Consider the following 16,813-nt stretch of genomic DNA (forward strand, 5'->3'; position numbering starts at 1 on the left):
TTCGTTTGGCTGCTTAGAGGGGCTAACTCAGGCCTCGCTATTTATTTGCTTACAATAGTGTTTATATATACGAAAATGATCCCGAAGATTAAGATAGAGCAGGTTTATTTACTCAATAAAATATCTATTTTTGTCGATGTCGTAATGGATAAGTACCCACTACCCAACCTAGAGAATAAATACCATGTGTAATGGATTAAATTACTATCTTTTGGTTATTGATAGCCACAAAGGAAGACCTCAACCATTGTGTGATTAATGGAAGGGATAATGACCATCAGCAATGAGAAATACGACGTATAAGAGATAATACAAAAATGCCTAAAGCCATAAACATGGATTTCTATTGCAGAAAGAGTAATAGATTTGTAACACAAGTATTTCGTATAAACCTTGTATAAACAATATTTTTCACGTGTTTGCGATGACAGAGGTCAACAAGAGAAAATTGCTATACCCTTAGATAAATATCCAATATTTTGATTTAATGACGCCAGGGGACCCAAGATAAATACCTAGGACTTTAAGAGGGGTCTCTCCGTCACTCGTTTCATACAATCGTAGTTCCAATTTAATTTGAATATTAAGCAACCAAAGTCCATGAAATTTTGCAGACATATTCTAGAAACTAATATCTGTGTCTGTGGTGTTTTAGATTTTTCTAAAATATGTAGTTTTAAAATTACAAGGGCTCAAAGATTTGTATGAAAATTTTTAAGACCGCGTAACTTTGAAACCGAATATTTTAACAGAAATCTGGAAAACCACAGACATAGATATTAGTTTCTAGAATATGTCTGCAAAATTTCATGGACTTTGGTTGCTTAATATTCAAATGAAATTGGAACTACTATTGTATGAAACGAGTGACGGAGAGAGCCCTCTTAACATAACACTGGTAAGACCGTATCTTATTCTCCATAGTGTATTTAGCAGGTGGAGGCCTATCGGTTAATGATGATGATGGTACTGATAATTTTGGAATTTACACAAAGAGATTTAAGCTAATTTTTTTTTTTGACTTAACATTAACTTAGCTTAAAGGAACTCGACGACCTATTTTTGCAATTCTGAGGAAACCAATTAATTGACGAAAATACACTTCTTAACTTATAAAACTACCGTATATAGTGGTCGAGTATAAGATCAGTAATCTATTGTGAACAAAAATAGGAACCAAAGATCTATTACCCATAATCTTAGAAATAAAAGCAAAATACACATTTGGCAACCACGAACAAAAACCTATGGGAGCAAAAATATTATGTGTGAGGGTGTACATATGTTTAATAATATACCTGATATAGTCAAGCAGTCTAAAAATATTAGTCAGTTTAAGAATAGGTTAAAAATATATATAGTGGAAAATATTGTTTAAATAGAAACTGTAAATTAAATTATTACTCAAAATTATATTAGTTAATAAGTCAGACTAAATTGTAGTAAATAAATAATTAGGTTGATACAGTTTTAATAATATAGTATAATATAAAAAAAGTGTAAATGCATGCGTCTGTGTAAGTACTGAAATGTATATTGTAATCTTAATGTAAGTGAACAGTGTGTTCTTTTTGAGAATAAATTCTTTAAACCGAAATCCTCACTGACTGCTACAGATCACTGTTAACCTTTTTTCTCGAAATAGAGGGGTTTTGTGATGCTAGTTCAGATAAGTTACGTAAATGTTGACAAGCAATTCGCGAAACACATTTTCTTATTTTTTGTGAGCACACAAATACCTATCCCTGTTTTTACTAGCGAACTTCTTCGGCTACGCGCGGATAGCACAAAGTGCCTATACTCAGAATTGACATGCAGCTGTACGAGTATTTTTAGCCCCCTACCCAAAATAAGTTTGACGTGTGTATCTGTCTGTGGCATCGTAGCTCCTAAACTAATGAACCGATTTTAATTTAGTTTTTTTTTTGTTTGAAAGGTGGCTTGATCGAGAGAGTATAATCCAAAAAAATCAGTTCAACCGTTTGAAAGTTATCAGCTCTTTTCTAGTTACTGTAACCTTCACTTGTTGGGGGTGTTATAAATTTTAATTTACACTTGTTACCCGATTACGACAAAGACAAAATGAAATGAATGATGAATGATATGATTTTAGCAGTCTATGTGGGTATGTTATGTTTTTATCAGATTCTGTGTGTTCCACCGTAGCGCCTACTATACTATATTGCGGCGTATGTAGCGGCGTATTACTGGGCCGATTTTGATGAACCAGGTGTCAATTGATTCGTTGTTATAGTCCAGGTGACAAAGGCTACATTTTTTACGAAAACAATCGACCTCACGGATGTTACATGCAAAAAGGTGGCCAATTTTTTTTTGCTATCGTATCGAGTGACATAATATCAATAATTGTAGGTATATTCCAGAGCATGTTACCTGATTAAGGTCAATAAACTTGCGAACTACTGATCGGGCGAAGTCTGGATTGTTGACCATCTCGTTGATAAACCAGTCCAGTGGAATACTGTGGGCAAAAATTTCATTAATTTTCATCTTTGAATATAGTGGCTAGTATATTGTTTTTGTTTGTTTTTTTTTTTTTAAAGAATATTAGCCATTCTAATCATCCCCTCCAATTAAGCGTTAAGCTTGTGCCAGGAGTGGGTACGACAATAATAGTGCAACGGGTGGGGTTTGAACCGTTAACATTTCGGAATTCAGTCCGCTCCTCTACCGTTGAGCTATCGAGGCTCACCTCACCAGGCAATATTAGTTATATAGTGACCTATTATAACTAATATTAAATAAATAACTTCTATTTATTAAACTAGGTAGGTATATCATTAAAATAAATTTATTATAACCAGTACGTTTATCAAGTATCTAGGTAATGGAAATAATTTTAACAGTTGAGTTTAAAACTAAAATGGTTTGATTTATTTCTTAGCGACCTAGCGACATGGTAATTCAGTATAACCAAACAAGCAGAAAAGCAAAATCATGTCTGATAACATAACGTCACATATACCTATCACACTAATATTATAAAGGCGAAAGTTTGTATGTGTGTGTGTGTGTGTGTGTGTATGTTTGTTACTCTTTCACGCAATAACTACTGATTGGATTTGGCTGAAATTTAGAATGGAGATAGATAATATTCTGGATTAGCACATAGCCTAGTTTTTATCCCGGAAAATCAAAGAGTTCCTACGGGATTTTAAAAAATCGAAATCCACGCGGGCGAAGTCGCGGGCATCTTCTAGTTATATCATACACCTTTGGCCAATGTCCAAGGTGCAAATCCGTCAACAACAATACAAAGTTGGTCAACAGAACGTGATTGGGGCAAACAAAACGAAAATGGAAGCGTGAAAGCGAAATCTGAGACATATATCCGCTTAGATTAGGGAGACCAAATTGTTATTTTATATCCGGCGGTCTTTTTAGGGTTCCGTAATCCACTCGCGCACCAAGGATTCCGTATTCGTGTATTTTTTTTGCAAATCAAAAACTATTATGCATAAAAATAAATAAAAATCTGTTTTCTTTCATATGATACCCCACTTGGTATAGGTAGTTACCTTACTTTGAAAAATTAAACACATTTAATTTTTTTTTGTGATGTAACCACAAATCCACCGTTTTCGGATTTTTTCCTTCATTTGTGCTATAAGACCTATCTACCTGCCGATTTCATGATTCTAGGTCAACGAGAAGTACCTTTTAGGTTTTCTTGATAGACACGTCAGACGGATAGACAGACAAACAGACAACAAAGTGATCCTATAAGGGTTCCGTTATTCCATTTGAGGTACGGAACCCTAAAATCCTTAAAGGATCACTCGTGTATCCGTCTATCTGTGTATCTATCTGTCTGTCACAGCTAATTTACTCCGAATCAAATGGGCAGATTAAGTTTAGTACACTTAGAGTGTAGATAACATAAGAATTATCTTCAAACTACAAAACCCTCACCACGTAAATTCAACACGCACTTATTCGGTGTTTTCATAATAACTTCTCAAACTTTTGTCGTGGTGAATGTTGGCGGCATTTCGTTTATCTTATTGTATTAGAGAAAATAAATGAAAAAACTTGCCTTGAATATAAGCAGAAGTTATTATCATCTTAATAAATAACTAAACTATGCCCGCGACTTCATCCGCCTCGAAAAAATCAAAGAGTTCCCACGGAATTTTCAAAAAACCTAATTTAAAAATTCCATGGGAACCCTTTGATTTTTGAGTCAAAAAGTATCATAGGTATATCCGTCTCTGGATACAATGATAAGTATTAAGGTCAAATAGTCTTCGAATCCATCCACCAACTTATCTTTGAATAATAATGATGTTAAGTAGGAAAATTTTCGGTTATTTACCTACTTGATTTAAAAGTTTGCTACTCTTAAGTAGATACCTAATTCACTTTACAAAATGAACACAACAACGCCATTTAAAAGTTAGTTAATATAATGGATTTTAATCCATTTTTGCTCAAAACTTTTTAACCTAATTTGTTAACGCTGTAATCAGAGTGGAAACTTTGGAAGTAACGTCTTCAAAAATACTAAGATTTTTGTCCGCTATTAATTTACCTAATTCAAATTAATATTTTAGATAATTAATTTACATTTAAGTTTATTTTATAGAATTCATTGATAATAATTCGGGCAATTACGGGACTTTCACTAGCTTGAACTTAACCACAACCTCACTTAGCTAGAACTAAACAAGCCTTACACTGAAGTACGCAAACTTCATACATTTTCTCCAATCCATATCAACCTCTTTTCCGTAAAACCGGCATCAATCATTATTACAATCGCAATTGTTGTTATTGGCTTTTATGCTAATCTTGTTGCAACAATGCATTTTTGCCAATAGTTAGCGAGCGTCAACCAATCAGAGGTGATTGCTATCGTGACATTGTAGCCATCATTTTACTGCAATCGAGCAACTGAATACATAGGGCCAAGGACAAATCTAGCGACAAGAAACTCGCGCACGTAACTTCGCTCGTGTCGTATGGACATATTTGTAATACTAGCTTCCCACGGTGCGTGATTCTGGGATTATCACGCACGGCAGAGGACTACGGACAGCCATGCACAGCGCACAAGGTTCGTACGACGCGGTGCCTGATATGACCACGGATATTCTTACCATGGTGCGTCGCGTCGGTGCAGGCTGGTCCGCGTCCGTTCGCAATATTACGCCATAATTAAGAGGGCTCTCTCCGTCACTCGTTTCCACTCGTTTCATACAATCGTAGTTCCAATTTCATTTGAATATTAAGCAACCTAAGTCCATGAAATTTTGCAGACATATTCTAGAAACTAATATCTATGTCTGTGGTTTTCCAGATTTCTGTTAAAATATTCGGTTTCAAAGTTACGCGGTCTTAAAAATTTTCATACAAATCTTGGAGCCCCTGTAATTTTAAAACTACATATTTTTAGAAAAATCTAAAACACCACAGACACAGATATTAGTTTCTAAAATATGTCTGCAAAATTTCATGGACTTTGGTTGCTTAATATTCAAATGAAATTGGAACTACGATTGTATGAAACGAGTGGAAACGAGTGACGGAGAGAGCCCTGTTAATAAGCCAGTATAACAAGAGCGCCAAAATATCAGTGCGATTAAAACAAGAGAATTTCCACAAGCAATTTTTCGCTAGATTTCCCTATTCTAATTCTACCAGCAGGATATACTTATGTGTCTACCTACATTCATAATCATAAAAGAAATGAAGATTATGTAGTCTTTCAAACATTACAAAGACGAGACTTTTGTATTATCCTCTGTCTAATAGATTATTCTCTTACATTAAAATATTTCGTATATTTTACGGATTCTGTTTGATTCAACAAAATTAGTATGTGAATAGGCCTGAAAGCTTGATTTTCATTAAATATTAAAAACAGAGTCATCCATTTTTTTTGCAAGGTTTGTAATAATCCTTCTTAGAATATTCAAGTATAATAATATTATATTAAACTTTTGACCCAAAATATTCTAATTAATACTGTACCTATACTAATGTATAACTTAAATATAGTAAATAGTAGTAGTAATGATCAGAAAAATTAAACTTAGAATATTTTAAAATATGGAAACCTCACCTGATTCTACGTATAGGTTCATACTTGGTCGGCATGCATCTCTCATGGCTCTCATGCGCTAAGTATTTTGGCCGTTTAGCAATAAATTCGTTAGTGATAAGTAAAATCGAATCCTACTACTAGTTCTGCAATTTTTGATACTTATGTATATTATTCTGACGAGACATTTAATTGCCTCTTCTGGTGACAGAAGAATGAAGAAGAAAAGCCAGCCAGTATACTTGGCACCATTTCTTACGGATATAGTTTGTAAGTACAGTAATTAAGGAATCCTATTTACCTTTGCATCGTTTTATCATCAGTGTCCTGTCCATTTTTTTCTTGCGCAGCCTCCAGGTTTTCCCAAAAGTTGTCGATACCGTAAACTGTAACATATATCAAATATTAGATACCTATGTTTCTTACCTATACCGTGAACTACATGCCTCATATATAACCTCAAGTCTCCTATCAAAATCCTGAACCAATTTAGAGAATAATGCAGAAATCAAATCTTGGTTTCAGTATAGCATACTTCGAAGAACCTGGGATCAGTTGAGTTAACGCCAATTTTCTAGAAACTTCTAGCTATACCAAGAAGATAGCTAAGAAGTTTATATACCTACTTATTCGGTGTCAATTTGAACTAAAACCAGACCCGACACTTCGGAATCAAAGCGATCTTTTGATCATAGTCATGGAATTGGTGCATGCCTATAATTTCACAACATGCCATAGACTGCATCGTTACTTACCACCTAGAAGAGCGCAGTCAAATAACTACTAACGTGTCATAGAAATCAACAATTATAAAATTTCACATATCTCTCAGTACTATATCGTATTTTACTTATTAATATAACACTTTTTGTTCTGTTTTATAATAACACAAAACCGTAGTGGATTTATTCAGTACAGTAAAAATACGTAACGTAAAAAGTAGATTAACCTCTGACCTGAAAGAGATTATTTATTAATATGAAGGTAAAAGCAAAATAATTAACCACGTTTACGTACTTTTACCCGAGAATACACTCTTAACTGTCCCTGTATTACAATAAACAACTGACAATAGATAATAAGCAACTACATTTAGGACACATTGTTCATAATATCGCACAGTTTAATATAAATAGTACAAGCTGTAATCATCCTTATTTCTAAACAATGACGTCACAAAGTTATATGAACACAAAATAAAAAGTAACATTCAAGTTACACATTGTTCGTAGATGGTTCGTAGCAAGCTACGAATGCGATTCGACGGGACACCAAAATGTGGATAATATCATGTCTTTGATAGAATAAATTCATACGTAAATCCGAATATACATGGTGTCAGTTACTAAAACAAAAATCTTTAACTCGGTGCTGACTCGATACTACTAACGCAAACCGATTTCAAGTATTCGAAATCGAGTATTGCATTGTATTGATCAATGCTCAATTTTAAACCTGCCAGCCAATTGTGTCAGTATTTAGCCACAACACTGACTCTGTAAATCTGTCATAAAGTTGCATCGCGTCGAATCGCATTCAATCGCTTTAAAGTACACAGTACCTAGGATGTAGACCATGTCTTAAGCCAAGCCTTATCTTTATCAAGTTTGCAATACACCTGAAATACATAAGCTATCCCTTTCACGCGACTGATTCATAGATATGCGTGCCAAGGACAACAAGCTTACATAAAGCGTTAACATAATTATGGTATAAATTGTTTTGTTTATGTTATCGTCATATTTTCTGTGTTTCGTGTTGAAGTGTACCAGTCCCTAAGGTATTTGCGGTCGATATAAACTCGCCATGTTTATTACAACGGACCAATATCGGGTAGCCATTATATTTTTATTTGGTCATATTTTTTAGCGTATTATATAGCATAATGGCCGGTTGACATTATCACAGCATCATTCCAGTCGAATCAAAGAATCGTATAAAAGCATCTAATACAGCGCTGAATTATTATTGTAATTTACGTGAACAGCGCTTTGATCCAGTACAGTAATAAAATTAAGGAATCCAATCGTGTAAAGCCGGATTAAGTCGTAGCATAGTGTAACGTATTTTTTTTTGTGCCGAAAGAAACGGGACGATTTCTTGACATCAATGCATATAAAAATATAGACAAAATATAGAGACACGTGAAAAAACACGTTACGTATGCTATGACCCTTAAACTACACCATAATATAAGCCGTGCCGTCAGTACATTTGCACCCACACGAGACAAGGACGTGATACGGTCATACCACTCGCATACCACGGCGAAAAACTCGCATAGCCGTACCGTGGCTGGTCAATTATATTGGCCAAGACCATGCGAGTCATGATGTGGAATAATTAATCATCTCTAACAAAATGGTCGTCTATCGCTCGAAAAATACTGGATCCTACGACTGGAATAATGTAAACAGGCCATAATGCAATATGAATTATGATATTCTTGTATACCTCCGCTGCCCTCTTGCCTTTTGCCGTAACCTCTGGCAATAAGGATGTTAGAGTTAGGCTTGAAAGATCCTCTGATCACCCTCATCATATCATCATCTGTTAGAACATTGAGATGATACATTATCACTATCATCATGTGCAACGAAGCAAATTTTTGCGGTCAGTATGTAAAAGCATTCTTATTTATAGTAACTTTATGTTTTATAGGTTGCGAAGCTATAATGTTTAAAGCAATTAGTTTTATACAGTTGTAAAATGAAATACATTTACTATGTATTAGATTAGATTAGAATAGCACATTTTTTGATTTTGCGTTGCAACTTTTACCCGCGACGTTGTTCGCGTGATTTATGATCTATATTACTCGTGAACAATTTAGCTCTCTAAATCAATAAAATAATCAGTGAAATATTTTCAGATTTTCAGAATTGGATCATTGCTTTCGGAGAATATTTCCCTATATCCAAACTTACAAAATTTACCTTCTTACCAGTATTAATGAACTTAATACACTGGAACACAAGGTTATTATAGAATTCATTCATTTCCCTTTAAAGTAATTTTTATATGCCTATAATTATTTTATTAATTATTTTATTTAAAAAAATAGTACAGAGTAAATAGCGCTGGAATATTTGCCACATTTTCCCCTGCCAATGAACTACGTAATATAATGCTAAATGTCCTAATTTTTCGTAAGCTAAACGACGTGTTTATTAAATTTAATGATTTGCATAAAACAAGCGATATACTATAGGAGCGGAAGCATTTGATATTATTTTGTGTCATCAATCTATCTGTACCGAATCAATTTATTGCCAATAAAGCTGATTTTTTCAATAAATATTTTCCTTTTATGTTTTCAATAAGCTTCAGAATTGACCTTAGTTTTATGGGTCAATATGATTGGTCAATCATTTGAACCAATGTATGGATTATACTCGTACTTGGCCATGTTTCATGGGCCAATATTGGTTACAATGTTTTTATATTGGTAACAATTTTACCTTCAGCTTTGATAGCATCCTGTCGTTTGCCATATCCTCTGGCAATAAGAACATTGGCATTTGGTTTAAATGTTCCTCTAGTGACCCTAATCTCTTCTTCTGCGAGGAATTATAAATGTATGACTTAATGAACTTACTTAAGAGCATACGTACTTTTCATAGGCTTGAAGCAAGTTTAAAGGCACTTGTACACGTTGAGCCGTCAAGGCCGAAATATACTTGTAGCTTTTATAATACATGACTACTTTATTCACATGATTACCCAGCGCCCTGGTTCAACGTGTATTAGAGCTTTAAAATTATAGCCAAATATTTACAACATAATATACGGGGTGTAATTAAAAAGCTAGTGAAATTTCGTATAAACAATTACCAGTATTATCCAATGATTATTTGGTGGCTATTACCAATAACTATTTGGATTAAACTTGTAATTTTAGGGATTTACTATTTTTTAAACCCACAACGTGCAAAACGCAATGCAAAATCGTAGGCGGGGCACCTATCTACGCAACATTCGTTGACCTCTAGCGTCAGTCAGATGTGTTATTTGCAATACATTGCGAACTTTAAAAACAGGATTTATTTTTTTCGTGTTTTTTTAGTAGGTACCTTATCAGTCGTCTTAGAGTACTTTCATCTGTCTTCGTTTTTGCTAGCATTCTAATAGCACTTTGTATATTATTTTGTGTTTTCGAATACTTGGATTATAAAAATTATTTACTGTCACATAAGCAAGAAGCTGCTTGTAAGTCAGATGTTACCTTCACCAACGAGGTCATCGTTACCATTCCTTTTCCCGAAATCATAAGCCACCATCAAGGGTACCTTAGGTTGGAACTTCATGCGTTCATCTGTTAAATCATGTATGTGGTAAATGTAATGTAATCATAGGTTCTCAAAAACTCTTTAGGTTTTTAAATAAATAGGGTCAAAACTTTTTAATAAATAGGGCTGCATATACTAATGCACACACTTAAATATGCTGTTGATACTTAGTAGCTAACAGCTTTTCCCATGGCTTATGTAAAATCTAAATTGACCTCCTTACATTTTTAATATTTAGTGAAAAACAGCTGCATGTTATTTGGGAACCGATGATTGCTCTATGTGATTTCTTGAATCGTTTACATGTAATATGTAGTGAGTTATATGCGTGTGTTCACGCGACATTCTTGTTCATCATTGTCTCATGTTCTTACATTAAAGTTACACACCTAAATAACATAATATCTGGAAGCCCATTGGCTACTTTCACCTGAGTGATCGCTTCTCGTCTGACGCTACGCTATGCAGTGCTTGATTTTTGACGGCTTGACTTCCATCGAAACGCTCAGAATGCCTCGGGCGTTTGAACAGAAGCATTTGAGCATCTCAAGCTGCTATAGAGAACTTAATGTTTCTTCTTTAGATTCTACTTTCTTTAGCGACTAGAGAATCTAAGGGCGGTTAAAGACTACCGTTTTGTTTTTTAACTATCTTTATAAATCAAACGCAATATGTGCACACGTTCATATAATATGATGTGGCGTGTTAGCTCGAACTAGTGAGTCAGATTCCGATGAAAAAGCTGCTGGCGCGATTACGAACTTATAAGCGCGTAGGTATATGCTCATACTAGATGCGCGAGAGACAAAAGACGCGCGTATTATTATAATACACGCGTATTGTACTAAAACGAGCTTATAATGCAAAAAACACGAATCTGCAACCACTCTAAACGATCAGGCGATAGTAGTCAATGTGCACCCAGCCTAACAGCAGAATCTTCCAATATATATTATAATGTCTTGTAGCAAATCTTTCATCTGCCACACAGACTCAAAGCACACAAAGGAACCTCATCAACAGGTCTTTTAACCATTTCAAATGGATTTAGTTTTATTTCTCTTAATCCAAGCTGCACTGTGTGTTAGTATGGGCCGCGCAAACACATCGAAACTGGACGTATGTTCTTGTTGTAGTGTCTTAATTTTTTAACAATTCTTAACTTATCCGGGGTCTGCTTATTATTCTACCGTTATAACAAAATAACAAACTTTTAGTTGTAGCCATGTAGCAACAACAGTTCAATCAAGTGACTTATGAGTTTATTATGAGAATATATTAGACAAAAAGTACAAAGCCGAGTTTCTTGTAAGCTTCTTTTAAGGTTAGCGAACGTTTTGAGCGTAGTTTTGAATTGACGAGAATAATTATCACCTTTCCATCCTACAGTAAAAATAAATCTTTAGGTAATTTTTACGTTAAAAAGCCATCTTAAGATTGAAAATAACTTACGCGGAACAACCTAGAATTAAGAAAGATTATTTAACGTATAACGTCCAACTTCGACGTATTTGCGCGAGCCGTAACAAGTTCATTAACCATTTCAAATGGATTTCTGTATTTCTAAGATGAACTGGTCACCAGTATATCTTTATAATCCACAGGTCAATATATCGACATTTATTGACCGGAATACCGGGCTACGGTACCTTCCGATTCCAATTCAGACGTCCTTTTGCCAAAATCTCGAGCAATTCCAACTGAGGGACTCTTAAATGTAGGCGTACCGCGATTTGTGCGTTCCGAAGGAGTTTGGCTGTCGACGTCGCCTTTTAGAAAACATTAACGGTAAATACCTTTTTCGTGTCTCACAAATTGTAATGGGGTAGGTACATCCACTGACCTCTACTAATATAAAAACCTGCACAGTATACCCTTTCAAACAAACAAAAAAGTCCAAATCGGCCCAGGGGTCTTTGAGTAATCGGGGAACATACATAAAAATTAAAAAAATAAAAAGATTCCGACGAAATGAAGACCTTTTTTTGAAGTCGGTTAACAAGTATGCTGGACTAGCAATTGCCGACTTTTGAAGCAATTTGATTTTTGCCATTTTGGCGCTGATAGCAGCAGTCAGCGGCATGTGAGCGTACTCGGATCTAAATGTTAGTAACGAGGCAACTGACAATATAGATTATTTGATTAACAGGGCTCTCTCCGTCACTCGTTTCATACAATCGTAGTTCCAATATCATTTGAATATTAAGCAACCAAAGTCCATGAAATTTTGCAGACATGTTCTAGAAACTAATATCTGTGTCTGTGGTGTTTTAGATTTTTCTAAAAATATGTAGTTTTAAAATACAGGCGCTCAAAGATTTGTATGTGAATCTTAAAGACCGCGTAACTTTGAAACCGAATATTTTAACGAAAATCTGGAAAACCACAGACATAGATATTAGTTTCTAGAATATGTGCGCAAAATTTCATGGACTTTGGTTGTTTAATATTCAAATGAAATTGGAACTACGATTGTATGAAACAAGTGACGGAGAGAGCCCTCTAATTTTCGGTACACTTGGTGAGATGCTTGGAATCAGAACAAAAAATAACTGTCAATTTTCAATGGCACATCTTTTCCAGTGTACTTGTATTATATCCATTTTACACATCCTCACACATCACATCCTTTTTATCTTTCAGGTTGGAGACATAAAAACGATAGATAGACAAACAAATTATTCAGAATAAAGAGATAAAAAAGATAACTACGAATTACGATATAGCACCCCCACAACGGCTGTTATGTGCCATGGCACGGTAGTTTAAGTAAGAAAAATATTTCTATAAATTGCTAAATAAATTATTTCTTAGATTAGATAACCTATTTGAGCTTCACTTAGTTTAAAATGAGGAGAAAATATTATTATTATAAAGAAAGATCCACGCGTTAGCTTAAGGCGAATCATTTAAAGCTACCTCTTTTTTAACCCACTTTAATTTATAGAACAAAATGTTTATAATATAACTTTTTAAGGATGACAAAGTAAGGGAAAAATACGTTATTAGTTAATAAATAGGTTTTAATGGTTAAAACTGACGTAATTTTAACGGCACTAATAATGGAATAAAAAATCAATTATGATACATTTATGGACTGCGCCGTTATATCATAACACATGATTAGCCCAACATGTTTGCCAATGCACTCGGCACAGGCGTATATTTGCCCTATGCAGGCAGAGCTGGTCGAATTCTGTGGGTTTTCATACAAAAACCAAAGGGTTCTGATGCAATTGGCAAGCAGCATGTCAAATAATAATACTATTGACCAGCGCTGTCGCCGAATGCATTGGACCAACACGCGCTAGAGCTATTAGAATCATAAATAAACAACATCAATATTTTGATATTTGTGCAACAAAGTGAATAAAGAAGGAAGTTGGGTGACTTTGATAACATTAAAAATATTTTTCGCGCCATTAGCTTAGTCTACTTGAGCTCATGAAAATCCGCGGAAGATGCCCCGCTTAGCTCAAACACTTTTGATTGTGACAAAGTGCATTAAAATCCTTTCAAAGCTTTTCACCTCTCGGGGAATTACATTAGTAAAATAATCTTATTGAAGATGTTTTAAAATTCAAGACAAGGTATTTCTAAAGTAAAGTTAACATTGTTAAGTGTTTGTTAAAAATTAGTTTTTAAGGTTTAATAATAATTTATAATAAGAAATAATTTTATATGAATTTTGGTTAGCAACGAGGTATTAAAATTCAACCATTATTTTTAAAGTAATCTTATTAATAATTAGGTATTTAGGCTATAGTTTCGAAAAAGGATAGTCCTTTTTCGAAGGGAACGTGTGAAAAGTGCCTAGTCTTTAGGCGCCACCTCCACGGGCGAGAGTATTATGACGAGTCCGTCCTACTAACGTCGGATAATTTCCACGGTACAACGATAATTCCGCCAGCGTATCGTCGCGACTCGCAACGATACGCCACGAGACCGCAACGGATCGCCGCGTGACGTGACCGCAATATCTCGTTGGGACTCTTAACTGGGGCGTAACGTGGCGGTATCGCCGCGAGACGTGACGAGTCCGCGACATTATAGGTACTTCCAGAGTCACTCGTCGTATCGCCGCGATAGTATCGTTCTGTGGAGATAGGCCCATAGAAGTATTGGATTTGGTGGCACGGCGAGACTATCGCCGCGATTCTCTCTCCCGTGGTGATAGCACCTAGAGATGTTGATCCTGTCTAGAGATTGTTTACGTTTCAGAAAATTACATTGAATGGGTATTATTATAAATATGGAATGATTGGAGTACTCACGTTCAGCGCGTTTCCCAAACCCCCTGGCGGTCATCATCTCGACGTTCTTGAAGCCGCGAGTGGGCCGCTGCTGCTTCCTCGTCAGCCGACCCTCGGGAGCGCCGTCCGCGACGCAAAGGCACGCCGCTACCACCAGCGTGAGGTATACCGTGGTGTTCATGGCTGTGGGAGATACCTGGGTTTGACTATTGGGCCGTGATAGTGAGTGGCGAACTTTATTATTATAGCTAATTATTTAATTTATTTTATAGCTGATGACGCGACTTCATCCGCGTGAATTTACATTTTTCAAAATCCCGCGGGAACTCTTTGATTTTCCGGGATGAAATGTCGCCTATATGTTAATCCAGGGTATCCATCTATCTTCATTCCAAATGTCATCCAAATCCGTTTAGCCGTTTTTGCGTGATTGAGTAACAAACACCCAAACATCCACACTTTCACATTTATAATATTATTAGGATTAGGATTAGGATGTATGACATAATGAACGTTGACCTTTAAATCTACATCAACTCGAGTTCAACTTTAAAGGGAAACAAAAATTAAGGCCTAAATGAGAAGAAGATAAGAGAAGATAAAAATATAAGAGAAAGAAAAGTAAGAATTTGAATAGTGGTAGGTACAGGTAGCACTTATAGTACGCAAGGGAAGCCTGCTGTACTACCTGTTATTACCTGTTGTTACCTATACTAGGTAGTGCAGGAGGATTATGTGGCCAGGTTGTGACAGTCCAATGCACTGGATAGATTCGACTGAATTTGGCCTATTCGTTTCTTCCCGGCCTAAGAAGTGCATGTTAAGTCGTCGAACCTGGCTACCACGAGTACCTCCTATATTCGGTAAACCTGAGTCGCTAGTGTGGTCTAATAGAGTCGCAAAACCAACGATGTATTTCCGTAAATCGATGCGTACGAAGAAGTCGAAGATAGGTACATAGCGATTACATTTGCTTTTACATCCGTAAACTCGTGGAAAGTAAATCTGGTGTAAAGACACATAAAAGCTACTAAGTGCGGTAGTTCGTAGGTGACAACAATAAAAGTCTGAGTATAGTGTTAAAGTTGGTGACGACCCATAAAACGTACGCCGCACCTTGTTAGCTTGAAGATATGTCGACACGTGACTTTGGTATTGCACTGTTTTTTAGAGTTCCGTATTAAATTAAAGAACTTTTATGTAGACTTGGAAGAAACTGTGATAGCCTAGTGGTTAGGATCTCGGCCTCCTATTGGGGGTCGGGGTTTCTATGACATAATATTTGACAGATCGTCGATTCAGGATCAAACTGAGAGTTTCCTTACTCTAGTTCACTCTGGTGATAGTTTGGTCGTTTTAAGATAATTACCAATTAGATTTAAAGGCTAAAGGCTAAAATTAACTAGTTTATAACTCGATTACCTACTCTAACATGGCTGGTAATTGTTCAAAGGGTTAGGTATTGGTAATTTATTAAAGCTCTTACCAAATCACTTCATCACTCAAGAATGTTTGGAACTCCAAACTGAAGTAATTAGGTATGTTCACTAATTCAGAATTTTTAAGGCTCTAGCTGATGAAAAGACAGACGGACAGACAGGCAGACGGACGAGTCCAAATCACATATGTATCAAATTATATCTAGGCACCCAGTCGTATGTGAATTCGAAGTCTTAAAATAAAATGTTTCACAAATTATAACAATATGGCCTAGCAAAGTTACCAAGTACCTATTTGGGAAACTGAGTACCTATTGCATTAATTTTTACATAGACATATTACATGTAAACCAAAAAAAAAACAATCGAATTCGAGTCGGGCTCGCACACGAAGAGTTTCGTACCATCATACAAGATCATACACTTTTTTAATTTACATGGCGGCTATTTAAAAAAAAATATTATTTGTTGTTATAGTGGCAGTAGAAATACACACACGAGATACAGTCAGCTGACGGACAGATTGACAGACAGATGGACAAAAAACGGAGGCTTTACAGTGGAAATTATACAAAATGCAAGCTTATATTTTTATACTACTACAAGGTCATAATGAAAATAGTTATTTCTCCCACAAAGCATAATCCATTAAAGTGCCTAGTGAATGTTCTTGATAAAAACAAAGTTATTCAATTTTCAAAACAATAGAATTAAAAATGCTGACGTAGAGAAGCCGTAAAACTATTTAATCCGGATGCCATCTAGTTG

General features: G+C 35.4%; 1 protein-coding gene across 1 annotated transcript in view; it reads right to left on the reverse strand.

Annotated features, from left to right (window-relative positions):
* LOC123868050 (allatotropins-like) overlaps positions 1–16,813 on the reverse strand; it is a 39,712-nt gene that overhangs the window by 1,571 nt on the left and 21,328 nt on the right. The window contains exons 2-7 of the mRNA XM_045910394.1: positions 14,628–14,789; positions 12,003–12,122; positions 10,290–10,379; positions 9,526–9,624; positions 6,366–6,450; positions 2,395–2,482 (exon numbers count right to left, since the gene is read on the reverse strand). Of these exons, the coding sequence (XP_045766350.1) occupies positions 2,395–2,482; positions 6,366–6,450; positions 9,526–9,624; positions 10,290–10,379; positions 12,003–12,122; positions 14,628–14,787 (642 nt within the window). The 5' untranslated portion in view covers positions 14,788–14,789. The remainder of the gene's footprint in view (positions 1–2,394; positions 2,483–6,365; positions 6,451–9,525; positions 9,625–10,289; positions 10,380–12,002; positions 12,123–14,627; positions 14,790–16,813) is intronic.

Source organism: Maniola jurtina, chromosome 9 (genome assembly GCF_905333055.1).
Source record: "Maniola jurtina chromosome 9, ilManJurt1.1, whole genome shotgun sequence".
NCBI classification, from domain to species: domain Eukaryota; kingdom Metazoa; phylum Arthropoda; class Insecta; order Lepidoptera; family Nymphalidae; genus Maniola; species Maniola jurtina.